Source organism: Microcaecilia unicolor, chromosome 6, assembly GCF_901765095.1.
Source record: "Microcaecilia unicolor chromosome 6, aMicUni1.1, whole genome shotgun sequence".
Classification (NCBI taxonomy): Eukaryota; Metazoa; Chordata; class Amphibia; order Gymnophiona; family Siphonopidae; genus Microcaecilia; species Microcaecilia unicolor.
The window spans coordinates 167,340,360-167,366,662 of NC_044036.1; the positions used below are offsets into that span (position 1 = coordinate 167,340,360).

The 26,303-nt window shown below is 45.7% G+C and overlaps 1 protein-coding gene across 3 annotated transcripts in view; it reads right to left on the reverse strand.

Moving 5' to 3' along the window:
• Positions 1–23,446, reverse strand: part of CNBP (CCHC-type zinc finger nucleic acid binding protein) — a 37,687-nt gene extending 14,241 nt beyond the window's left edge. The window contains exons 1-3 of one of the 3 annotated variants that reach the window (XM_030207442.1): positions 23,316–23,446; positions 5,628–5,768; positions 5,431–5,493 (exon numbers count right to left, since the gene is read on the reverse strand). In XM_030207442.1, the coding sequence (XP_030063302.1) occupies positions 5,431–5,493; positions 5,628–5,751 (187 nt within the window). In that variant the 5' untranslated portion in view covers positions 5,752–5,768; positions 23,316–23,446. Of the gene's footprint in view, positions 1–5,430; positions 5,524–5,627; positions 5,769–23,176; positions 23,280–23,315 lie in introns of those variants that run through there. The other 2 variants (XM_030207440.1, XM_030207441.1) reach the window with 2 other exon arrangements.
• Positions 23,447–26,303: the final 2,857 nt, after the last annotated feature.

Consider the following 26,303-nt stretch of genomic DNA (forward strand, 5'->3'; position numbering starts at 1 on the left):
GGCTGGTTTAGGTGAAACGCTGAAACCACCTTAGGCATGAAGGAAGGCACGGTACGAACCGTGACCCCAGACTCTGAAAATTGCAGAAATGGGTCTCGACAGGACAGCGCCTGGAGTTCTGACACCCGTCTCGCCGAAGTAATGGCCACCAGAAAAACGGCCTTTAGTGTCAAATCTTTCTCTGAAGCTCGCCGTAGCGGCTCAAAAGGAGAACATTGCAGAGCCTTCAAAACTAGCCCCAGGTTCCAAGCTGGACAAGGTGCCCGCACGGGAGGACGGAGCCGAAGCACCCCTCTAAGAAACCGTGCCACATCTGGATGAGCAGCTAAAGACGCGCCTGCAACCTTACCATGAAGGGAGGCCAATGCTGCCACTTGCACCCACAGGGAATATTAGGCCAAGCCTTTTTGTACACCATCCTGCAAAAAGTCCAGAATCGGCGAGACAGGAGCCTGCATGGGTGTGATCGCTTTTGAAACGCACCAAGCATCAAACTGGCGCCATATCCTGGCATAAGCCATGGAAGTGGACCGCTTGCAGGCCTGCAGGAGAGTGGAAACAACATTACTGGAATAGCCTTTGCCTCTCAATTGCGCCCTCTCAATAGCCATGCCGTAAGACCAAAACGGCAGGTGTCCTCCATGGCCACCGGTCCCTGCGACAACAGGTTCGGTACCAGAGGTAAAGGAAGGGGAGCCTCCACTAGCATCTGTCAGAGGTCCGCATACCAAGGCCCCCTGAGCCAATCCGGGGCGATGAGAACCACTTCTCCTGGGTGAAGCCGAATCCGCAGGAGCACACGCCCTATCAAGGGCCACGGAACACATACCAGAGGCCCAGAGGCCACGGTTGAGCCAAGGCATCCAACCCGGCTGAGCGAGGATCTCAGTCTGCTGAAAAGCACAGGACTTTGGCAGTTGAGCTTGTCGTCATAAGATCCATTACGGGCTTGTCCCATTTGGCACATATCTGCAGGAATACTTAGTCTGCCAGGTCCCATTCCGCTGGATCGATTTGATGCCTGCTTAGATAATCGGCTTGCACGTTGCTCTGACCTGCAATGTGAGCTGCCGACAGAAACTGTAGATGCAGCTCGGCCCAGTGGCAAATCTGTTTGGCCTGCGCTCTGCACTGAGTGCCGCCTTGTCGGTTTATGTAGACCACTGTTGTCGTGTTGTCCGACATCACTCTGACAGCCAATCCTTCCAGGGTCACTTGAAAGGCCAGAAGCGCCTGAAACACCGCTTTCAACTCTAGGCGATTGATGGACCAATCCGACACCTCGGGTGTCCAAAGACCCTGGGCATGCTTCCCCTTGCAATGTGCGCCCCAGCCCTTCAGGCTGGCATGTCACCACTAGGCACCAATCGGGGAGCACCAGCGGCATTCCTCGCCGCAGCATGCTGTCTGAGAGCCACCACTCCATGTTGAGTCGGGCCACAGGGAGCCAAGAGAGTCTACATTGAGAATCCTGAGATACTGGAGACCATCGTTGAAGCAGGGAATACTGCAGAGGTCTCAGGTGCGCTCTTGCCCAGGGCACCAAATCCAAGGTGGCCGTCATCAATCTCAACAGCTGGACAATGTCCCAAGCACGCGGGCGGGGCATCCTCAGGAGCAGACGGACCTGATTCTGAAGCTTGCACCGCCTTTGCTCGGGTAGGAATACATATCCCGAGTCTGTGTCGAACCGTGCCCCCAAATATTCTAGAGATTGCGAGGGGGGGGGGGGGGTCAGGTGACTTTTGGCTACATTGACGACCCAGCCCAGAGATTGCAGTACTGAGACCACTCTGGCTGTAGCTTGATGGCTCTCTGTTGCGGAGTCCGCTCTGATGAGCCAGTCGTCTAGGTAAGGGTGAACCCGGATACCTTCTCGCCTGAGAAAAGCAGCTAATACTACCATTACCTTGGAAAAGGTTCAGGGAGCTGTGGCGAGGCCAAAAGGCAAGGCCAGAAACCGGAAATGTTTTCCCATCACCGCAAACCGCAGAAACGTCTGGTGCGGGGGCCAAATTGGAATATGCAAGTAAGCTTCTTTCAGGTCCAGAGACGTGAGAAACTTTCCTGGCTGTACCGTCGCACTGACAGAGCGCAGGGTTTCCATGTGAAAATGCCGCACTCTTAGGAACTTGTTTAATTCTTTTAAAGTCCAGAATAGGGCGAAAACACCCACCTTTTCGCGGCACCACAAAGTAAATGGAGTAGCGGCCGCAGCCGAAATCGGCGGGAGGCACTGGGGGAAACCATCCCAATGTGAATCAAGCCTTGTAAGTTCTCCTCTAACGCCGCCCGTTTGGCGGCAGAACCGCATCGGGACTCCACAAACACGTCTCTTATCGGGGCATCGAATTCTATTGGGTATCCTTCTCTGATCAGGTCCAAGACCCACTGATCTGAGGTAATCTTGGCCCACTCCTCAAGAAAGAGGGAAGACGTCCTCCTATAACAGGAATCGAGGAGGGGGCCGGCGCACCCTCATTGAGAGGGTCGCCCTTGAACTCCAGGTCTTGAGCCTGCTGCTGCGGAACGTTTGTCTGAGCAAAAGGAGTTCCTCTGCTGAAAACCGGCCACGAGAAGTGGACCCAGCAGAATGCCCCGGGCGGTACCTTCTAGCTTCACGGAAGCGAGGTCTATAAGGAGTGAACCGCCTGACCCTTGGAGGGAGGCCGCGGCCTATCCTCAGGTAAGCACTGGGGTTTAGCATCTCCCAGGCCTTTCACAATTTTATCCAACTCCTCACCCAACAGAAGAAGGCCTTGAAAGGGCAACTTCACCAACCTTTGCTTAGAGGCCATGTCTACCGCCCAATGCCGTAGACACAGAAGATGGCGAGCCGCCACTGCTACAGCCATCTGTTTAGCCAAAGCTCTGACAATATCAGAAAGGGCGTCAGCCAAAAAGGACAAGGCCGACTCCATTGCGGAGCCACTTCAGACAAGGGCTCCGCTCCATCACCGGGGGCTGTTCCACTGCCTGTTGCAAGCATGCCAGGCAGGCTCCAGCAGCATAACAACTGCATGCAGACGCCCGAATAGTAAGACCAGCAATTTCAAAGGACCGTTTAAGTGCTGAGTCCAGTCTACGGTCTTGCATGTCCTTCAGGGCAACACCTCCTTCAACCGGGAGGGTAGTTCTCTTTGTCACAGCTGTGACTAGGGCATCCACCTTAGGCATTGCAAAGCGAGCCAAATGCTCCTCACTCAGAGGGAATAATTGCCCCATAGCCCTGGAAACTTTCCGAGGTCCTTTGGGGTCAGCCCATTGATCTGAAATAAGCTGTAGAATGGAGTCATGCAAAGGAAAGACTAAAGCAGGCTTTTTGGTACTTGCCATCCTCAGATTTCCAGAGGAGGCCACACCACTCCCAGGATCTTCAATAGAGAGGACCTGTAAGACAATCTGAAATAAGCGCTGGCAGCTCCTCGCGGTGGAAAATCCTCACCGCGGACGGATCATCTGGATCCAGTGGCCCTTCTGCACCTTCCTGTTTCCTCTGGCCACGAGGGCCTGCCAGACCCCTCAGAGTCACCACATCCCAACCACAGGGGGGGAGGGCGCCACTCTCTGAAGGGGAATTTACCCTTCTGCACTTCTCTTGCGGCCAGATATCAGGGAAAATCGCCTCAGAGGGCAATCCCAGGCCTGCATCCACCGGAGGAGCAGTAAGGAGGGCCGTAGAAAACCCCTGTGGCTGAGCTCTTTTAAGCATATATGCATTATGAAGCAATAATACGAAGTCAGGGGAGAAAAACTCGCCCTGGGCACCCGGTTCCAGTCCGGGGCTAGTAACTCTTTGGCCAGCCTCAATTCGAGGGCCCCCTCCGGTCTCCAGACCCTCCGCCTCAGCGGGGGTTGCGCCATGTGGGCTTTCAAAATGGCGCCCGCTGCCAGCTCCACCGAGCGGGAAGAATCATCGCTCGCCATGCTCGGGCCGGCTCTTACGCCTGAACAGCACGTTTTACAGAGCCCCGCTGCTGATCTGCGCTTGCCACACTTGGAACAGCGCTTAACACTCTCTGCAGCCATCGCCGAAAAACGGTGGAAAATTCAAAATGGCGGCTTCGCGCCAAAAACATCCTGATCGCAGGCCCTCCCTGGAGGAGTCAGAAAACACTCTTACCTCACTGGACTGAGTATACAAGCTCCAGTCACGCTGTAGGAAACTGAAGGAAAAAAAAAAAAAAAGCAAGAGGTTTTTTTTTTTTTTAAACGCTGTGATGAAAGTAGAGAAAACAGCAAAAGAGGCAATCAAATCAACTCCGGAGGTACAGAACAGTGGGAAAGGCAGGGAAAGGCGAACCAATGTGCCTGCATCCACCAAGTATAGAGAGGGAAAGAGCAGGGAAAAGTGAAACTAATGTGCTCACATCCACTGGGGGGATGGGTAAGGCAGGGAAAGGGCTAACCTATGTGCCTTTAAAGTGAAGCTGCTATAGCCTCCAACACCCCGGCTAACAAATGGCAAGCCAGGAGCCACCCCCAGGCAGATTTTTTAAGGAGCTTGATCAAGCTGCAACCACCCTGCTTGGGGAGATAGAGAATACTAAAGAGGCAGTGGAGCTAGCTGACCATGTGGCACTGTGAAATTTGAGTGCTCTCTATCTCCCCCTGCTGGTTGATGGACACAACCCATACATAATGGCTTCATCTGCTTGATGACAAGGAAACAGCTTTTAAAATTAAAGCTTTTAGATTGTTTTAGAGACAAATATCTGGCAAGGTATACTTCCAGGCAGAGCACATTTCTAACAACGTTTTAGTTTACCACTCTTTATACACATTAACACCAGAGCAGTTTACAATCAATCAACTAATAAAACAGGGTGGTGGTTGTGGTAACAGGAGCCAGAGTTAGAAGACAGGCTGCCAGCAAATCCTTGCAGGTAGCAAACACCCTAATGAAGAATAAGCAGTCAGGTGTGGGCCATGGGACAGGAAAAATGATATGAAGCCCAACTTAAATTTTTGGCAGTTTAAACAAATTTCCCTAGGGCACAATAGTTGAGGACCAGGGATACATGAACCACAGAAAACTATTAAAAAAAATTAATACAATTAAAATATGTCAAGCAGGGGACCCTCGGTGTATAATCTGAGTCAACTAAAGACACCATTGGCTTTATTGATGTGTCAATCAACTCAATATATTAGAGCTGAACCATAATCTTTCACAGTCTGCTCAAACCACACCATCGAGGTCATCCAATAGTGGTTCAGTGATAAGTGCTTTAAAGTACAGGTCCAATAACCCCATGTATTTTACAATCTGCTTTAGTAACAAGTGATGCATTTTTCTACAATAGAAGATGCATTTTATTTTTGCAATCAGGATGCATGAAAACTACCTTTATCTTAAAACATTCTATTACAATGGAGAAACATTCCTGATAAAACACTGACAACGCCATAAGCAAAAACATCACATACCATCCTCTTGAAGCTCACAATCCTTGGCAAGATGGCCAGACTCTCCACAGCGGTAACAGATGTCTGGAAGAGATGAAGAAATAAATTGGAAACCTATTTTAAATGGAGAAAAAAAAAAGAAAAAAAACTGATGTTTTAATCAAGTAATACAACTTTGAAAAAATTTTTTAAATGAGGACAGACAGAATTTTCCTTACCTCTGGAAGAAGTAAAACTTCCTCTACCACGGCTCCTCCCTCCACGACCACGTCCACCTCCAGTAGGGCATTCTCGAGCCCAATGTCCAGTACGTCCACATTTAAAGCACTCGTTACTGCTCATGGCTGTAGTTAGATATGCTAAAATAAAAACCAGGTGTCATTCTTGTCAGTTACAGAATGCTCTAACTTAAGAGCTCATCAGTAAATAACTAGTGGGCCGATGGAACTCTGCACTATCTGAAACAGCGCCTGATGCATGCCACATGAGCAGTACTGAAAAATAGCTCCCTAATGCTCAATTGTAAAAAAAAAAAAAAAAAAAAAGAATATACCTGGTGCATAACCATAAGTTTTGCAGTAAGCACAGCTCTTGTACACATGCACCAGGCAAACTCAAGAAGCAAAGCACACATCAACACTGTTCTTCTATACCTTTAAAATACAAGCTTTTCAATATTTTTCCCCACATGAAAAGCTTACATTTAAGCACAGAAAACAGATGCTAAAGTGTGCTTTCACTTTCATTTGCTCTGACTCGCATACATCTGTTCCTCACTACCAGCATTTCTTTCTGCTTTCACATCAAATAAAAACCAGTAGCTTTTAAAGGAAAAAAAATCGTAAGGAATCTTAAAATCCCAATGCATGCTCCAAGCTGGCGTTGAGTTTTCAGCAGTAAGAGCGGCTTTGTTTTGTGTGCTGTTGCAAGCATTAGGAGGGAATAGGAAATGACTAACAGATTCAACTACACTTGTATACTATTTACGCTAATCTTTGGCGTGCATATTATCTCCTGCGCTGGAGTCCACTGAGCATTCTGCATTCACTAACGCCGGTGTTAGTCTGGTGCCACTGTTTGTTGAGCACTGGCCAATTAATAAATGGGTAATTCAACAGGAAATACCACTAAAGTTTTACATACCGTTCACAATTCCTTTGCAGCAATCGTACTAACAATGTAAAAAATGAATATCGGAAACATCTAACAAAATCTGCCAACTTAGAAAAAATAAAATTCTCAATTAAGATAACCTAGAGCTTCCTGGCTTACAAACAGATTTTATTCTACATGTTTTTGTCCTGTAGAAAGATATGCTAAAAAAAAGTTATTTTTGACACTATTTTTATTTTTTGATGCCGTTTCTTTATGCTTATGTGAATTTTAAAATGATGTAATTTCCTAGTGATAGCCTGGTACTCTTATTTTATAATCCACACTGATTCAATATAAATTGTAATTGTTTGAAATTATTCCAATATTCATTATTTAAGAAAGTGAAAGCCCAGTTGTACCCCATGTTAAAATACTATTCAAATGAAGATACAAAGTAGTACATCTAAATATATGTCAAACTAGTAAAAAAGGCCCGTTTCGGTAGGCAATGAAACGGGCGCTAGCAAGGTAATCCCCCACCCTCCCTCGCTCTGTCCCCTCCGAGACCCACGACCCCCCTCCCATCCAGTTCAAGGCCCCCTCACGCCCCTCCCAACGAGTTCCAGACTCCCCCTGCCTCCGATTTCAACACCCCCCTTCGCGTTACTGACCCCTGGACCCCCTGCTGCGACCATCTCGACCCCCCCGTTTCCGCCGAAAACCCTCCCCGCCGCCGTAGCGTACCTGTGCTGAGGAGGTACCCCAACCCCCCCGACAGCCGAAGTCCTCTTCTCGTCTGCACCGGCGTTGCTTGCTGAATGATCTGATCAAGTTTCTGTGCGTGTGTCTGATGTCTGACGCATGCACAGAAACTTGCGCGGCAGCCAAGAAGAGGACTTTGGCAGTCGGGGGGGGGGGGGGGGGGTTGGGGTCCCCCGCCAGCACAGGTACGTGACGGCGGCGGGGGAGGGTGGGGTCTGGAATTTGGTGGGAGGGGAGTGAGGGGGCCTTGAACTGGGAGGGGGCATTGGCACGCCGAGGAGGGGGGGGCTTCTGCTCCTTATGTTGCAGCCAATCTGGTGTCTCCTTTCCGGTGACGTCAGCTTGGATTCAGAGCTTAGCTCAGTAACTCCGAAGGAGCCACGGACACAGGCAGGCCCATTAGAACATTGGAGGTGAGAATTATTATATAGGATGTGCACATTCTGTAACTGTACAAGAAACATAGAAAAATGTAGATAAAGATCACATGGCCTGTCCAGTCTGCCCAACCATGCCATCTATTCTCCCCATCACTCCCTTACAGATCATATGTACTTGTCCAACACTCTCTTGAATTCAGGTACTGTTTTCGTCTCCAACACTTTCACTGTGAGGCTGTTCCACAAATTCACCACCCTTTCTGTGAAGTAGTTACTTCCTCAGGTTACTTCCGAGTCTGTTCTTTAACCTTCATCTTATGCCTCCTCCTTGCAGAGCTTCCTTTCAATTGAAAGACTTGCCACCTGTGCATTTATGCCACATAGAGACGTTTTAACAACCTATCACATCTTCCCTCACCTGCCATTCTTCCAAAGTATACATATTGAGATCATTAAGTCTGTTCCCATACACTTTATGACAAAGAACACTGGACCGACACCATCCGATTTATATCTTTTTTTTTTTTGAAGGTGTGGTCTAAATGAGGTCTCACCAGAGTCTTACACAGCGGCATAATCACCTCCTTGTTTCCTACTGGCCATTCATGAACCTATGCACCCAAGGTAAAATTACTCCCTACCTGACAATTTTCTTTCCATTAGTCCTAACGGATAAATCCAAAGACTTCTGGGTTATGTCCCTCTACCAGCAGGTGGAGATAGTGAGTAGAGAGTTGAACGGGGACAGAAATCCAACCTGTCTCCACTGGAATCTAACCTGTCCCTGTCCGTCCCCATGGGGAATGTAGCCCACCCCTGCAAGAAGTAATTTCCTCCATTCCAGCCCACCAAGTCCTTGCCGTGCTGCAGTCACCTTGACCCCCCCCCCCCCCCCAGAAAGCCAGATTCTGTAAGCAGTGAAAAAAAAAAATAGTAAAAGCAACAAATCATTTTCTTCCATACTCTAAGACAGCAGATGTACAGATCACAGGACCCAAAGCAGTCCAAATTCAATTCCAAAACAAGTCAGAAACAACAATTGTTCAACTCCAAAACAAGTCAGAAACAACAATTGTTCAACCACCCTCAGGATTCACCTTTGGGATTAAAAAGCAAAACCATGGACATGTGAGGGCTAGAAAAGGACTAGATAAATTAATTAAAACAAAGTTTAAAGCAAATGCCCTTAATATGTAATACTTGATGCAATATTCACACAGCAAGCAGCCTGAGGCAACAGATTATTTTATACTGAACAATTTGGAGAGATAGCCAATCTCTGAAAGCCTTTAGAGCGTTCCAGATTACCAGAAGCTCCAGGAAATTGATCTGAAGATTTGTTTCCTGGGCAGACCAAGAACCTTGAGTGTGAAGCCCATCTACATAAGCTCCAAATCTCGGGAGGGATACATCCATTGTCAGCACTTTTGTGGCTCAGGAATTTGGCATGGAAGTTCCAAATTCAAATTGGATCGAATTGTCCACCACTGAAGATAGCGTACAAGTTCTGGGTACATTCGATTCTCCTCATTTCCAGGAGGTAGGCTCAAATGCTGTGTGTCGAGCAGGGCTCCTATGAACTCCAACTGCTGAACAGGGTGAAGATGGAACTTGGGGTAGTTGATTGAGCACTCGAATAGCCATCTGCACGGACTCCAGAGCACCGTCCTCTAAGGTGCTGTTCACCAGCCAATCTTTGAGATACGGGAACACGGACTCCCAGTTTGCACAGCAATGCTGCAACTACCACTAGACACTTGAAGACCCTGGGAGCTGACGCAAGGCAAAAAGGCAACACATGATACTGAAAGCCTGTGTTCCCAGCCGAAATCAAAGATACTTCCGGTGGGCTGGAAGTATTGGTATGCGAGTATATGCATCATTTACGTCCATAGAGAGTATAGCCAATCATTTTTCTGAATCATTGGGCGAAGGGTGCCCAGGGAAAACCATCCCTGAACTTGACTAGAAATTTGTTCAGGACCCCCAGTATAGGTTGGGACGCATCCCCCCGTCTTTTTCTGCACAAAATACCTGGAATAGAATCCCTGCCCTTCTTCCCCTAGTGGAATGGGTTCAACAGCATGGGCCTTTAGAAGGGTGGAGAATTCCTATGCAAGTACCTGCCTGTGATGATAGCTGAATGAGCTCTCGCTGGGCAATTTGGAGGTTTGAGATGCCAATTGAGGGTGTATCCAAGACAGACTATTTGAAGGACCCATCGGTCGAAAGTTAGAAGAAGCCACCTTTGGTGAAAAAATATTAGCCTCACTCCCGACCGCCAAGTCGTCTGGGACGGACACTTACAGCGGCTATGATCTGCTGGAGTCAGTGAAAAGCTCATCCCTTGCTTTGCCTAGGGAGCAGCAGGGGCCTTAGGCGCATGCTATTAATGTGAATGAGCATGCTGGGGCTGAGCCCAAATAGGCTGGCAAGCCGAAGGATTATACCTATGCCTAGAATAGTAATAGGTACTCCTCCCTGGTTGCCTAAAGTCCTCCTAGCTGAGGAAGTTTATGTAGAAGGTGCCTAGGGGGAAAGAGAAGAAATTCTATCAGTTGTGTTTCTCGATTTGGTCAATGACCTCAACCTTCTCTCCAAAAAGTTTATCCTACTGGGCTCATCCTCCGCTTCCAAATGGAATGGCCTCAGCCATTTCCTTTTACAAAAGGAGGAAATCCTTTCAGGTGGAGGGAAAGGTTCAAAGGGAATCCCACAAGCGCTCCTCTTCAGTGTCAGACAGTATCTCCCTATGGGACTGCGGAGACCAAACCTGCCTTGGAGCTGAGGAACTATGTCCTCGAAAGCAGAGTCGAGAAGTCAACTCCCGCCTCAATTCCAGCAAAGCTTTTTCTCCACCAACATGGTTCAGGCTTGGGTGGCACTCGGCACTGGGGGACACAAGCAGCACAGGTGTCCGAGGCCTCAACGGGAGGTAGGGTAGGATTAAGTATCCCGATACTGAAGAACACTATTGCATAAGGCCATCCAGCAGCTCTGAGGGCAAGGCCCGGATGTGCTCAGAGGGCCGACACCAGGAAAAGCTGGGGTGCTGACTGAGGCACAGGTTGTAGAACCACTGGGATCGACGCGGGAGCAGGATCTCCACTGCTTGGAGACAGGCGCTTCAGACCACCTGTATGGAGGTGGAGCAATCCTACTGGCACCAACGCTTCTCGCGTGCCGAATCCTTTGATGCACTAGAGCTCCCACCACCATGCATAGAGGGTAACAGATGATGATGCTTCTTGGCCTTCACCCAAAGCGTGTCACCACAGCTCCTCAGTGCTGACGAGGACTTCGAATCCTCATGTCGCCTAGGGGGTGGGTCCGACGATGGATGATCCCATAGATCTGCACAGCAGGAGGCTGACAGGTGGAGACCCACTCAATGCTTCACTGCTCCCAGTGGGTCTTTCCGTGTCAAGTGGTCTGGTGGTCCCTGCGCGACCATCACGGATTTCGATATTTTCTGTGAACATTCATACATGTCCCCAATGAACATTGGTAAAGTTTTACGTTCGCCGATGCAATACTTGCTGAGATATAGTAATCTGTTTGACCGCATACTGCAGCCTTCTATGGTATGACTCAGATTTCAGCAACTTTGAGACACTATCTCCGGCAATATTTTGTTGAAACAAAATTTGGCCATCTTGTACAACGTTTTGCGCTCTATTAAACAAAATAATAAGAAATCTTCATGCGCGATTACCATGAAGAAAACTTGGAGCAAACTTGGTCCGAAAACTTTTGCAGCAGGAAAAAATTGTAAAGTTTGGCTTTTTATCTCTCTGGAATTAAAGGTGTGATAAATGTGAAACTTTGCACACAACAACTTATCAACACAAGGTGTTTGAATATAAAATTTCATTCTCCTAATATTTTCCATTAGTTCACAAATTGAGTGTAAAGTTGATGATTTTTGCAAAAACGCCAATAGGGTATTTTTAGCCCACTTTTACAAAAAAAGACCTTCTGGAAACTTTTTAATCATTTTCATTAGAAAGAGCATGTTTCAAACCCCTTAAAAAAGTAGGGTTGGTTTTTCATCGCTGGCATATAAGGCCCTAGAAATAGGGACTAAGTTGAGGACATTGCTATCGCAACATCATACTTGAACATGCATTTTTCTATGTTGTGTCGTTTTCTTTCCATTTCTGAAGTTTAAAGTGTTTAATTCATTTTTTGTATGCTATATGAATCTGTTAGTCTACTAGCGGTGCTTTTACACTAATGACATTGGTTAAATATTCTGCAAGTACGTTATTGATGCCGCGCATTAGCATGTTTCGGCTATAGGATTTTGTACTGTGTAGGTGTAGTTGTATGTTTCTGTCATAACATAAGAATCTTTATAACTTCTTTTTCAGATTCGCATTAATTTAATACACTTCATATTATTAATTATTGCGATTTTGCTTAATATGTGAAAAATGAATGTCAAAGAGTCAACTGACCCATTTTGCCCATTTGCGTTGTTAGAAAAAAAATAGTCGCCAACTTGCCACCATGGTTCATTTTATTCTAAAGAAATTGGGCTGCATTATGTGCACAGCTTGTCCGCCAATGAAAAAATGCTCATTACTCGGCGATCGGAGGTTGAGTTCACAGACGACGACCAAATCTGCAAAGCGATGTATTTGAAAAAAAGTACAAAATGAAGCAAACGTCGTGCTACAACCCATTCGACAAACAAAATCATATAGTTAAACATGGACTGTTAAAAGTCGATCTAGCCATGTCCGATGATTTGAAAAAAATTGAAAAATGTGAAGCCGGGCCAAAAAATGTGTTCCAAGTGTAAAGTCAAATATGTTTCTATGATCGAAAGCAAGGCAGAGTCATCGTCGTCAGAAAATTAAGATATGGACATTTCAGACACTCTTGATCAAAGATTGACTGAAGGCGGTTAGCTTGACGGAGTTTAAAAAGGGGTTAGATAGATTCCTAAAGGACAAGTCCATAGACCGCTATTAAATGGACTTGGAAAAATTCCGCAATTTTAGGTATAACTTGTCTGGAATGTTTTTACGTTTGGGGAGCGTGCCAGGTGCCCTTGACCTGGATTGGCCACTGTCGGTGACAGGATGCTGGGCTAGATGGACCTTTGGTCTTTCCCAGTATGGCACTACTTATGTACTAAAAATTCGGAGGTTGGCCAGTAGGGATAAAACTGGATATGTGAAACGAAAAATTGAACGCGTGCAGAAAGTGGTAGCAGAAAAAATAATGGTAGCTGCTGCAGTATCAGTCGAAGATATTGGACAAACTAGCAAGTCGGCTGCTAAGGAATGCCTGTCATGCCAAGATTACACCGACCTAATCGAAGATGTGAAAACGAAAATTAAAATATCCAATAGATCCATGAAAATTCAATTATTGACTTTGGCCCCAAAGAGTTGGTCAATACCAGTGACAGCAAAAACGTTTAGCGTTTCAGAACGTACGGTTAAAACAGTGCAAAAATGAAAGCAAGAGAGGCATTTGTGCACTACCGGATACAAAAGTTGGCAAACTGCTACCAAAGGCAATCACCGACAAAGTTCGAGATTTCTACAAGGATCATGAATTTAGCAGGATGTGCCCTGGTAAAAAAGATTTTGTTTCTGTTCGGCTTGATGGCATCAAGGTTCAAAAACAAAAGTGGTTGCTACTGTGCAATCTGAAAGAACTGTATGTAGCATATCAAAACAAATATGGTGCTGAAATTGGTTTTTCCAAATTCTGTGAGCACAGACCAAAGTAGTGTGTTACTGTCAGTGCCTCAGGCACACATTCCGTCTGTGTCTGCACCATCCATCAGAATGTTAAGCTTATGCTACAAGGTGCCAACATTAAAGAAGACTACAAGATGCTCATGGGAAAGGCAGTTTGCGATCTGGACGCCAAAGATCGTATGCTGCAGCGATGCCAAAACTGTCCTGGTGAAGAGGCACTGATAGCATATTTGGAAGAAATATTTGAGGACTGGGAATCGGAAGAATCAATAGAATTCAAACAATGGGTTCATACTGACCGTGAAACGCTCGAAACGATCTCACTGTTGACAACTTTATTGAAAAACTCGCTAGCAAAATTTGGAAACTGACTGGCCACCACTTCATTTCAAAACATCAAAGCGAATATTTGAAGTCATTAAAAGCTGGCCTAAAAGAAACCGAACTTATCGTACTGATGGATTTTGCGCAGAATTACTCGTTTGTTGTCCCACTGCTCAAGGCTTTCAGTGGGAGAATTCACAATGCCAATTGTCAACTGCTGCATAATTTCTGATCATATGCAACATGATACGGTTTCTGTGCACATGTTCATTCGGAAGTTGATTTCTGTCAGCAAAGTTTCAAATGACACGATTAACTTTGTGGCCAAGATTTCCAATATCGTCGATCCTAATATAAAATTGGCCAAACTATTGCCTGGTTGTTATGTTGCCTGCATTTATGACAATAAGTGGTGGGTAGGCAACGTTGTAGAAATTTCCATCGAACAAAATGATGTATTGGTAACATTTATGCATCCGCCAGGCCCGGTTCATTCATTTTATTGGTCTGAAAGAAAAGATGTTTGTTGGGTTCCAGCACAATCAGTTACGTCGTCAGGTCGGCAGTATCAATTCCCAGAAGTGACACTAAAGAAAGTGGCTCGTAAATTCAATAATAAATAAGCAATAGTTGGTTCATACAAACATTACGGAATTTCAGCTTGGGAACCATTTAAGATACCCACTTTAGGCTTAGGAACCTAGGATAAGCTGCCCAATCATCGGCTTGGGAACCGGACAGATACCCAAACAAGGCTTTGGAACCTTGATGAAGAAACCAAACTAGAGGCTTGGGATCCTCATCCAAGAAACCCACCTGTGGCTGGCAGCTCCATGTGACTCTGGGCAAATCACTTAACCCTCCATTGCCCCATGTAAGCCACATTGAGCCTGCCATGAGTGGGAAAGCGAAGTACAAATGTAAAAAAAAAAAAAAAAAAAAATTATATATATAGCACAGCTGTTGGGCGTGACCCCTATGGCGATGGGGTTACTGGTTCAAGTTTCTGAACTGGTAGTGACATGTCACCATGGACCAACGCAATTTAGGTACTAATAATGTCTGTATAAAACAAAAATAGAACACATGTGATGTTGCGATAGCAGCCTGCGATAGGGACAAAGTTGAGGACGTTGCTATTTCTAGGGCCTTATATGCCAGCGATGAAAAACCAACCCTACTTTAAGGTGTTTGAAACATGCTCTTTCTAATGAAAATAATTAAAAAGAGTTTCCAGAAGGTCTTTTTTTTTTTTTTTTTGTAAAAGTGGGCTAAACATACCCTATTTTTGGCATTTTTGCAAAACTCATCAACTTTACACTCAATTTGTGAACTAATAGAAAATATTAGAATGAAATTTTATATTAAAAAACCTTGTGTTAAGTTGTTGTGTGCAAAGTTCACATTTATCACACCTTTAATTCCAGAGATATAAAAAGCCAAACTACAATTTTTTCGTGCCACAAATATTTCAGACCACATTTGCTCCAAGTTTTCTTCATGGAAATCGCTCATGAAGATTTTTTTTATTTTGTTTAATAGAGCACAAAATGTTATACAAGATGGCCAAGTTTTGTTTCTCTCAACAAAATATTACCGGAGATACAGTGTCTCAAAGTTGCCGAAATCTCAGAGTCATACCATAGAAGGCTGCAGTATGGGGTCAAACAGATTACTGTATCTCAGCAAGTATTGCATGGGCAAACGTAAAACTTTACCAATGTTCATCCGCCCGCAACCTCTGAGTCATCTTCGACTCCTCCCTCTCCTTCTCTGCGCATATCCAGCAGATTGCCAAGACCTGTCGCTTCTTCCTCTATAACACTAGCAAAATTCGCCCTTTCCTCTTTGAGCACACCACCCAAACTCTCATCCATTCTCTCATTACCTCTCGCCTTGACTACTACAACCTACTCCTCACTGGCCTCCCACTTTGCCATCTATCCCCCCTTCAGTCCGTTCAGAACTCTGCTGCACGTCTTATCTTCCGCCTGGACCGATATACTCATATCACCCCTCTCCTCAAGTCACTTCACTGGCTTCCGATCAGGTACCGCATACAGTTCAAGCTTCTCCTATTAACCTACAAATGCACTCGAGCTTGAAGCCACTAGGAATCTTTATGGACAGAAAAAACTTAGAACATATCTCCGTCCCATCTGTATCTTTTCTCGGCCCTTTTCAGGTTTGTTTTTTAAACACTGCACCTGCAAAAATAAATAAATCAGGAGAAACAGGGTGTGGCAAAACAAAAGGGATCCTGGAATCATCTGCTACTACTAAAAGGAAAGAAAAATCATGAAGACAGAATTTTTCCTTCCATAGCATTAGCAGATGAATCCAGAAACTGGTGGGATGTACGAAAGCAATCCCCTACCAAGGGTGGAAAGCCACCGCCGCTCCCCGTGACTGACTATCGCTCCAAACCGCACCTCATCCCATGCGGCCATATCAACTTTGCTTGAGCTCGCAACCCCTCAGGCAGAGGTCACCTCACTAAGAGGAACGCGGAAGTCACCGCCTCCATCAGCCAACAATATAGGAGCTTAGACACCTCATAACCCTGCCGGGGGGCGACAAAGGAGGAGATCCAAACAACAGAAATAATAGACCCTGACAAATACCACAGGATGACATCACGCAGTTGCAACAAAACCGAGAGTACTCCTTGGAAAAACCGCGCGTTGAAACAAAGGAAGAAAGAGACCGATTTACATGACATGCTGAAATGACCTTCTGAAAAAAAGGATGGTACTGTCCATACAGGCACTCTGGACTCCGAATCTGCAAGAAAGGGTCTCTACACAAAAACGCCTGGATCTGCAAAACCCGACGAGCCGAAGCCATAGCTACCAAAAACACCATTCTCAGGGTACGATCCATGGCAGAAGTGAGTCACCGTGGCTCAAACAGCGGCTTCTGCCTCACCCCGGGCACCAAATTCAAACCCCAGGGCGGGCAAGAGTGACATCAGAAGGCGGAGAAGCATACCGCACCACATCCAAATGCACTGTCAAGAAAGAGACCAAGGATCAATCCCCAAATACACGCCAATGCTGCAACCTGAACCTGAAGAGAATTGTAGACTAGACCTTTCTACAACCCTTCCTGTAGAAAAGCCACTATTAGTACCAACACCCACAAAGGTGACCAGATGTGATCTATACACCACTACACAAAAGTTCCCCACACACAGGCATAAGTAGTAGTAGACAGCTTTCTGGCCTGAAGAAAGGTGGCTATCACCGTGTCGAAAAAGCCCCTTTTCCACAATCTTGAGTCAAGTCATTAAGACCACAGTGGGAAGGAACCTCCAATAGCACTAGCCCTTGGAGCAGGAGACCCAGCACCACCAGAATCCAAAACAGCTGGTCCACGAGGCACCGAACCAACCCCACATCCCAAGTATGGGACAGCCAATCTGGAGCAACTAAAACCACCAAACCTCGGGGCCAACTGATCAGGAGCAGGACTCTCCCGATCAAAGGCCATGGAGGGAACACATAATGAAATGCTAGCCAAGTATGCAGAAGAGCACCCAACGGACCCGAGCTCTCTTTCTTCTGCTGAAGAACTTGGCACCTCTTCATACAGATCAAGAGGAACACCTCCGCTGCCAACTCCCATTCCACCAAATCGAGAACAGCTGCTTGAACACTGCTCTGACTCGCAAAGTGCACTGTCAACAAGCCAAGAACGTGCCTCTCTGCCCAACTCAGAAGGCTGCTCGCTTCCGAAGCTAACGACCTGCTGAGTGTAACTCTCTGACAAAAAGCCATATCCATTGTGTTGACAAAGTGAGCACGAACAGCCTGACCATTCAGAAATTCTTGCAAGCCTCAGTGCAAAGAACACTGCTCACAGCTCCAGGTGAAGGTTCACATCCCCTCTATCATGACCACCACGACCGCCCCTGCACAAACCGTGGGAGACGAACTCCCCACCCTATGAGGCTGGCAGCTGTGACCACCACCATCCACTGGGAAGCCGCTAACGGCACCCCCTGCTAGAGGTTAGTGTCCCAAGGCCAGCAGCTCATGCTGCACCATGCCTAAGGCAGCCATGGAAGACAGCACTGGTAGTCCTGGGACATTGGCGACCATCAGTGAAGCAGGAAGAGCTGTAGCGGGCGCATATGTGCCCTTGTCCCAGACACTGCCTCAAAAGAGGCCACCATGGATCCCAGCACCTGAACATAATCCCAGTTGCAAGGTGACTCCAAGAGGTTGCATACTTGAGAACGGAGCTTGATTCTCCTGACCTCTGGCAAGAAGACCTGTCCCAGATCAAAGCACACGCCCAGAAAGTTCAGCATTTGGGAAGGAACGCGGTGACTTGAAAAGTTGATCACTCATCTCAGAGCCTGCAAGAGTGCCAGAACTCAGGTGGTGGCCAAGCGACTCGCCAGCTCTGACTCTGAAGAACCAGCCAAACCAAGAGGGAAGGGTGCACCTTGACCCCTGCCCTCAGAAGAGACACTGCTGCCACCTCCATCACACTAGAAAAACTTGCGGGGGAGCCGTAGCTAATCCAAAAGTGATGGGCACAAAACCAGAAATGATGCCCCAGGACCATAAAGTGCAGGAACCGCAGTTGTGGTGGCTAAGATAGGAATGTGCAAATAGACTTCCTTTGGATGTAGCATTGTCAAACTCTTACGGCTGAACCGCTGCTACCACGGAGTTCAAGATTTCCAAGCAGAAACCTTGCAATCAGGAATATGTGGACCCGAGAGACAGAGCAACAGTTGGCATGAACCCCTTTAATTGAAGCATCACAAAGTAAGTGGAGTATAGACCTGTATGCACCTTGGACAGTGGTACTGGCTCCACTGCTCCCCACCTCAAGAAGGGTCTTCGTTTTGTCGACCGCAACTCACCTGGTGGCCATGGTGCACCATGACTCCAAAAAGTCTCAGACAGGCGTGGAGAACTGAAACCAGCAACTGTCTGATAAGAGCGAGCATCCATTGGACAAAGAGATCTAGGCCCACTCTTCTTAGAAAAGGGTCAGCCGACCCCTCACCCGACACAAAAAGGATCAAACCTGCACCCCATCATAGCAAGGATCGCCAAGGAGCACCCTGCTGGACTGCTGCTCCCGCCGACCTCGTCACTGCGAAAGGATGAGAGGCTGGAATTCAGCTCCCTGAAGAGACCCAGCAGGCCGAGCCAGTCAGTACTGCAGGGCCACACAAAACAGAGATCTTGAAGCCCTAGTCCCAGCGTCTGCTATAGGATTGTCCTCAGGTAGGCGATGGGATTTGTACTCCCCATAAATCTTACACGAACTTATACAGATCATCGCTGTCATGTTTGCCACCCAATGATGCAGCCACAGTAACCAGCGAGAAGTTATCACCACGGCTGTGTGCTTGTCCAATGACTGCACTAAATAACGGGCATCTGCCAAAGAGCCCAGCAAGCTCACGTGCTCTGGCCACATAAGAACTACAAAGGGGCACATACAGTCAAACTTCAAAAGAACGCTGCAAGGAAGCCTCCAGCCACCGGTCCTGCATATCTTCCAGCAGCTGAGTGGTCTTCTTAGCAACCTCCGTCACCAAAGTGGGCACTCACAGGAGAGAACCTGACCCGCAAATCAACACCAACAGAAGCGATGGCCCTTGCCACATTAAGGCCCCCATCAGGATCAGACCACAGCGCAAAAATCAGGTCCTGAATGGCTTCTGTACGGGAAAACGCCTAGAAGGCCTCCATGTGCTAGCCCGTGGGGTAGATCTCAGGGAAAAGAAGAAAGGGACTGCAGTTGCTATTAACTATGTTGATGGCCTGAAGCTATCTGGAAACTCCACAACTGAGGCAATGCAGAGGCTATCAAGAGTGAAGGGCAAAGACCGACTGAGGGGTCCAAAATCAAGAGAAGGTAATGTAGAACAGTGGATATTCACTCCTTCCCAATCTTTTTTCTCCTTCTTGTCAAGGACCCCTTTAGCTTCCATATCCCCATCTCTTCTAGATCTGAAGATCCACTCCCTCCCAAAAATGCAACCTACTTAACCTAAAAACTATTTAAAAATAAGTAACAATATTTAATATCAAAATCCATAATTATAAAAATGTGCCAACTGCTATAGGGTTCTGAAAAAAAATAAAATAAGGTCACTGAAGTGGGAGGGGACCTAAGCGCCACACTGAGCCTGCAAATAGGTGGGAAAATGTGGGATACAAATGTAAAATAAATAAAAAAAAATCACAGTCCATGATGAAGCACTGCAGCAGGAGAGAAGATTATAAAAGCCAATGAGAGTTAAAAGAACTCAGTACAATTACATGGATCTTGAATGTAACTATTATAATGTACTGCTATTTTTGCGCTACAAACTGTAAACGTACCGTGTTTCCCCGAAAATAAGACACTGTCTTATATTAACTTTTGCCCCCCCAAAATGCGCTAGGTCTTATTTTCAGGGGCCGTCTTATTTTTCGGGGAAACATCGGGGTTGGCCTGCCCGCCCTCTGTCGCTCCTGGAACTAACCTTAAACACCTCCTTTCACCTTCGCAGCAAGCAGCAGCAGGGCAGGCCACTTCTTCCTTCCGTGTCCCGCCCTCGCCTGACGTAATGTCAGCGAGGGCGGGGCACGGAAGGAAGGAGAGGTCTGCCCTGCTGCTGCGAAGGTGAAAGGAGGCATTTTAAGGTTAGTTCCGGGAGCGACCTCGGGTGGGTGGAGGGTGGGCACGGCAACCTCGGGTGGGGGGCGGCCTTGTCCGGGTCTCTGCGGCCCTGCTTTCAAACAAAAATTTGCTAGGTCTTACTTTCGGGGGAGGCCTTATATCTACCAATTCAGGAAAACCTCTACTAGGTCTTATTTTTGGGGGATGTCTTACTTTCGGGGAAACAGGGTAACTCAGAGTTTACAAAAAGAACACCCCCCCCCTGCCTTGGTATGCACAAAACTAAGAACCCTGTGAACTCTAGGGTCAGCTGACAAAGGAAACCAATAAGAGAAATAGTAATAAAACTTGGAGATTAAGATAACATCCAACATACCTTGGGTTGCCAGTCATGTTCATTCTTGTTTTAGAATACAACTCAAATCATTTGAAAATGTCATATTTAAAAGTGAATGCAAAATTTTTTTAAGACATCAAAAAAAAAAAAAACAACTTTAAGATATTTACTATGCTAGTTAACTTATAAATACAGTTTTAGAAGTGCTAGTGTTAAATATTAACCATACTATGCCTTATCATATTAAGGGCCCTGTTTACTAAGCCGCGTTATAGGCCCGTTAGCTTTTTTTTAACACATTCTATCTGTGTATGCACCTACAATATAAGTGCCTAGACGGTTAGCGCAAGCGTTAATTGTAGGCGTGTTAAAACCGCTAATGTGCCTTAGTAAACAGGGCCTTGTTTGTCCGTAACCAATTTTACGTTTCCTGTAACATTATGCAGCTTACTAAAACGGCCCCAAATGCGATATCAAACCTGCATATACATTAGGTGCTAATGCATACCTAATGCAGCAAAGATGGCTTAACAAGGGTCATACTGAAGAATTCTACATTAGTTTTGCAATCTGCATGTGCTAACTATGCAGTAATTGGTGGGTGTGTGCCAAGGTGGAGAGTAGGTACCTGAACAGGAGGCAGCAAGCACTCCTGTGGTAAGTCTTAAAAATAGCTACACACTAATCCCAACGTTTATGCACAGCCAATATGGAAAGAAATTGGATTTAAAAAAACAAAACAAAAATAAACCACAAGCCCTTTTGAAGACCACGCTAGAAATGGTCTTAGCACAGCTTAACAAAAAGGGACCCCTGTATTTAAAAAAAAAAAAAAAAAGTCAGATTTATCATTAAACAATGTGGAAAATTTCATCAGACTGCTTACCCACAACAGCCTGACATTTTTGAATTTATGTAAGTTTATTTAGCTGAAAAAGCAGCTTCAAGTTTACTGAGCAGCAATGATTTAACAAAAAAAAAAAATAAAAGTACAGTTAAATCCAGAATTGGCTGCCTTTTAACACGGTGGGGTTTATTTCAGTAAGGTAATGGGCAACACAAATCAAAGTGATTATTTATTAAAAGAAATGCCTTTAAAAACTTGCTCCTAAATGTTGAAGCCTGGGAAATTACAAAAAGAAAAAGATATGGGAGGCCAAATCATTTTCAGTATAAACACAGGAATATACTACATACATATAAATAAGATCTTTAATTCTTAGAGTTTTAGCACAAAGAACGTATATATGATGACATCAAGAATGTACAAATAGATACAATTCTTAATACAACAGAACCCTGCTTCTGAAGTTTCCAAAGACTTCTGTAGGATAAACATCTTAATGTAATAATGGTCCTACAATAAAAAAAAAAAAAGTGGCATATGTGCCATTTCACAGACATTATGTTACGGTGCAACTGCTGATCACCCATAATCACCATTTGGTTCTTCTAATCTTGATAAATTCACTCTCCCTGGTTTGCTACCACTTTGGGTTGATAAGCGTATGATCACCAACGTTTACTTTTATACACGCTGGCCCCCTTTTACCAGATCTCTATAATTAGCCTAACCTTCAATTTTCTATTAAAAAGTATATACCAGTCTCCCATATTTGAAATATAAATATATCACACGGCGACAACTTCCCACCTTATTAGGGAATACACAGGCTCAATAGCTTCGCTAAACTTCCAAAAGTTTCTTATAGGCGCGCATGTCCAACGTTGTGCAGAAACACTGCAGACAATTCACAACTTACGAAGCAATCCTTTGTAAACCCGTAAAAACATTCACCAAACTAACCTAAAATTTTACAAAACAAACAAATCTTGCTTTTAAGTTGCCTACTTCCTCTGCAAGAGGCTGCACACAAGTACCGACACTAGCTTGCTAGCACCAATCAAGGAGACACAATCGATGCTGGTGCTTATGGGCGCTTTAATGCTAAACGTCCAGTGCTCCCCCCCCCCCCCCCCCCCCAAATAAAGAGGCCTTAATACTATTTCCTCCTCTAGTAGAGACAGCTAATTAAAAAGAAGTTTCGCCGAAACTATCCCAGGGCAAAGCACATGGCCTCCATTGGCCTACACACTCCCCAGCCACAGATGGGGTTAAATGCGCTAGAGGACGCGGGAACATTTAACCGCTTCTAATTTTTGTCCCCCCCCCCCCCAAAAAAAAAAAACGATTCGCGCTCAAATCAAGGGCGAACTCTCCGTTTTCGCGTAGCGTTCCCTTCCGATGGGAGCTTCCCGCCTTTCCCCACAACGCTGCAGTCCGTAGACTAGGCCCGATACGTCCATGGCACCATCCTATTTTCTAGGCCGCAGTAAAGGCTGTTTAAAAAACCAGCGCGTTCACTCACACGCCGTGCTTCTTCCCTGGATCCTTCTGGATGGTATACGGCCACACATGCGCCTATAACACGTCTGCAGCCATCCTACGGTTGGGTTTGCCGCACAAGGCCTCTAACACACGGTAGGCCAGAGCACACCGCCATGAAACCCACTTGTTTACTCTGGAGCAAGAGCAGCTTAAGTCCCCTCAGAACAACTCAGGCCCCGAAAAACCAATTCCACTTTCTTCAAGTTCGGTCTCGGCTTCCCCGGACCAGCATACGCTGCACCATTCCCTCCCCCATCACTCACCTCAGGGCGCTCGCGCTCTTACTCGTCTCTCTCCTCCCCTGTTTATTTTCGGTTCCTCCTCGCTGCGCCACACGCGGTTTGCACACGACCCACAACCCGCCGCTTTGCGCACGGCTCGTTCGGTCAACCGACCAATGAGGGTCGGAACGTGAGAAACACAATCTCATGTCACAAACCAATGAGAACTCCAGTATTAGCTGGCGCAGCCCGCCCCGCCCCTCCTCCCCGAGATCCAATAAATAGAGGGTGAGCCGTATATACTCTATTAGTAATTATTATGGGTAAAGTCGCTGACGTAGAGTAGTACAGTGAGTTAGTAGCAAGAAGTTGGTTTATGAACCGAAGAAGGGTTTGTGAGAGTGGCTAGATGGTGATTTTAGCGTCTGTTTGTAAAGTACTGTAAAATCCTTGTGGTCGTGTTTGGGTTGTTAACTCTGAACCGGCTGATGCTATGTCCTCCCTGGACTAGTTGCTATTCCTGAATACAAATACAGTATATCTTAGTCTTTCTAATTCTTGTTATTGGGTTGGATATTTCTTGGCGTTTCCGTCTGATTACATTTTTTCCGTGTGAGTCATAGAGCGATGGATGGGGCAGAGTCTACATTTTTGTGGGTTTTCTTTTCCCAGTGCTCGTTGCTCTACTAACGTACTGAATAATGATGATTTGAGGCAAAACATAAAAGACGGATATAGCGGGATTCTCGGGATCTTTTCGGATTCGATTAAATGAAGGGTATTAATGTATTTAAGTTATGTCCAATATAAAAGGTATCATCTTATTTTGTTTGATTTCTATTGATAACGATTAAATGAGGGAATGTAAGGCTGAAATTCTTCTGAGGTGCCTAATACCATTGCAGTTGAACTTGCCCTGACTCGAGTTTATTTTAAGTGTTCTTAAAGACATTGTTTAAACTTTGCCGAGAGACTGGTGCTGATAATTCAGAAAATGGGGGTGGTGGGAAACGTATGATATTTTAGGTATGTATGAGCCTGGTTATTATCAGATGTAATAAGTTCTGATTTTGCTCAATAAGATGGTCAGAATTGCTGAGAGGGATTAAATTCAGTGGAAGATGAATAACGATGAATAACAATTTGTCAAATATATAAGTAGAGGAGTGTGGTAGCTGGGTTAGTCCACTCTTAAGGTTATCAATAGAAATCAAACAAAATAAAACATGGAAAAGAAAATAAGATGATACTTTTTTTTATTGGACATAACTTAATACATGTATCATCTTATTTTCTTTTCAAATATATAAAAATCCCCCAAACAATGTCCAAATAAACTAATGGATTAGTACTTTATTTGTTCTGATTTTGCTAAGTGTTTATTGCCTATGATGCAGCCCGGGGATTGGGTGAAACATGACCACATTGAGCACTGGTTTGTGAAACAGACTAGACAAGTCTATTTTGTTTTGCATGCGTATTTATTAGGATTTAACTGCCTTTTTGAAGGAATTCACTCAAGGTGGTGTACAACAAGAATAAGTCAAACTTATGTTTCTAAGCAATAGACAGTTACAGCAATAAAATATTCAAATAACAATACAGTAGTATGGGCATAATATACTACCTTACAAATGTCAACATGATGCGTGGTATCTTAATGTGTAGTCTGAGAAAGGAGGGTGACTGCTATTTGCTCTCCTACCATATATGATAAACTGCCATGTGTTTCCAACTGCTCCCCCAGGCCTGAGAGAGAATGTAACAGCTTTCCCTCCCCCATATCCAGGTGTTTGAGAAAATAGCACAAGATTTTTCCTCAAGCCTCAAATTGCCATAACAAAGTAATGCTGCTCCATACCTAACTCTCCTCCCCCCACCCCCTCTCCCAGTCTGCCAAAGGAGCTGATATGAAAAGGCTTGTGATAGAACTCTGGCATGCAAAAAGGGTGATTGTGTACAAATGGGGAGTACACAGGACAGTGCAGATTTCTCAATAAATGTGTCTTGTGTGATGGCATTTTCAGTTTGGACATGCACAACAGTGTTCTTCTGCACCTAGATATGAACGGTGCAAAAATTGCTTACACAGGTTTTGTGACATTCATATTTGGACACAGAAGAACAAACACTAATGAGTTCCTTTTCGTTTTTGTTCTGACATGTGCATGTCTGCTGCTACTTTCCATCTGCCTTTAAACCTGGCAGGGGCTTTCTTCCCCTTGCAAAACAAGACAAAATTGTTAGTTCCATTTGAAAGATTAACTAGAAATTCTCCACAAAACCACCTCTGTCACCCTGCACCTTACCAAAAAAGTTCTCGTGTTGTGTCTGGGTCAAAAGTGAGCCGCATACACTTTGCATTGTACAGAATACCTAAATTAGCTGCTCAACATGCATTTTAATACAATGTGTGATGCTGTCTTCTGTTTGATTTAATACCTGCATACATGTCCTCTCTGCATTGTGTGCACAGCCTGGCAACCTGGTGGGTGCTTTCTGCATTGGCCCAAGAGTGCTGTGGAGGGGCATAATCGAACGTCGCCGGGGGCGCTAGAGCTGGCCGGAACTGTATTATTGAAAAAGATGGCAGGCCATCTTTTTTTTTTCGATAATACGGTTTAGCCCGGCCAAATGCCATGGAGTTCGCCGGGTTTGTTTTTCAGTGATAATGGAAAGTTATATTGGCTATCTCAAACCCCGGCCAAATTCAAGGCATTTGGCCGTGGGAGGAGCTAGCATTTTTAGTGCAGTGCCCCCCCCTGACATGCTAGGACACCAACCAGCCACCCTAGGGGTCACTGCGGTGGACTTCAGAAAAGCTCCCACGTGCATAGCTCCCTTACTTTGGGAGCTGAGCCCCCCCAAACCCCCCCCCCCCCAAACCCACTACCCACAAATGTACTGCACCCACTAAAATTGCTCCAGGGACCTGCATACAGCCTCTAGGACTTATTGCTGCTGTATAACTTTGGCACACCAGTTCACACCTGAAGACTAATCTCTCTGAAAAAGTCCTTTCTTGAAATA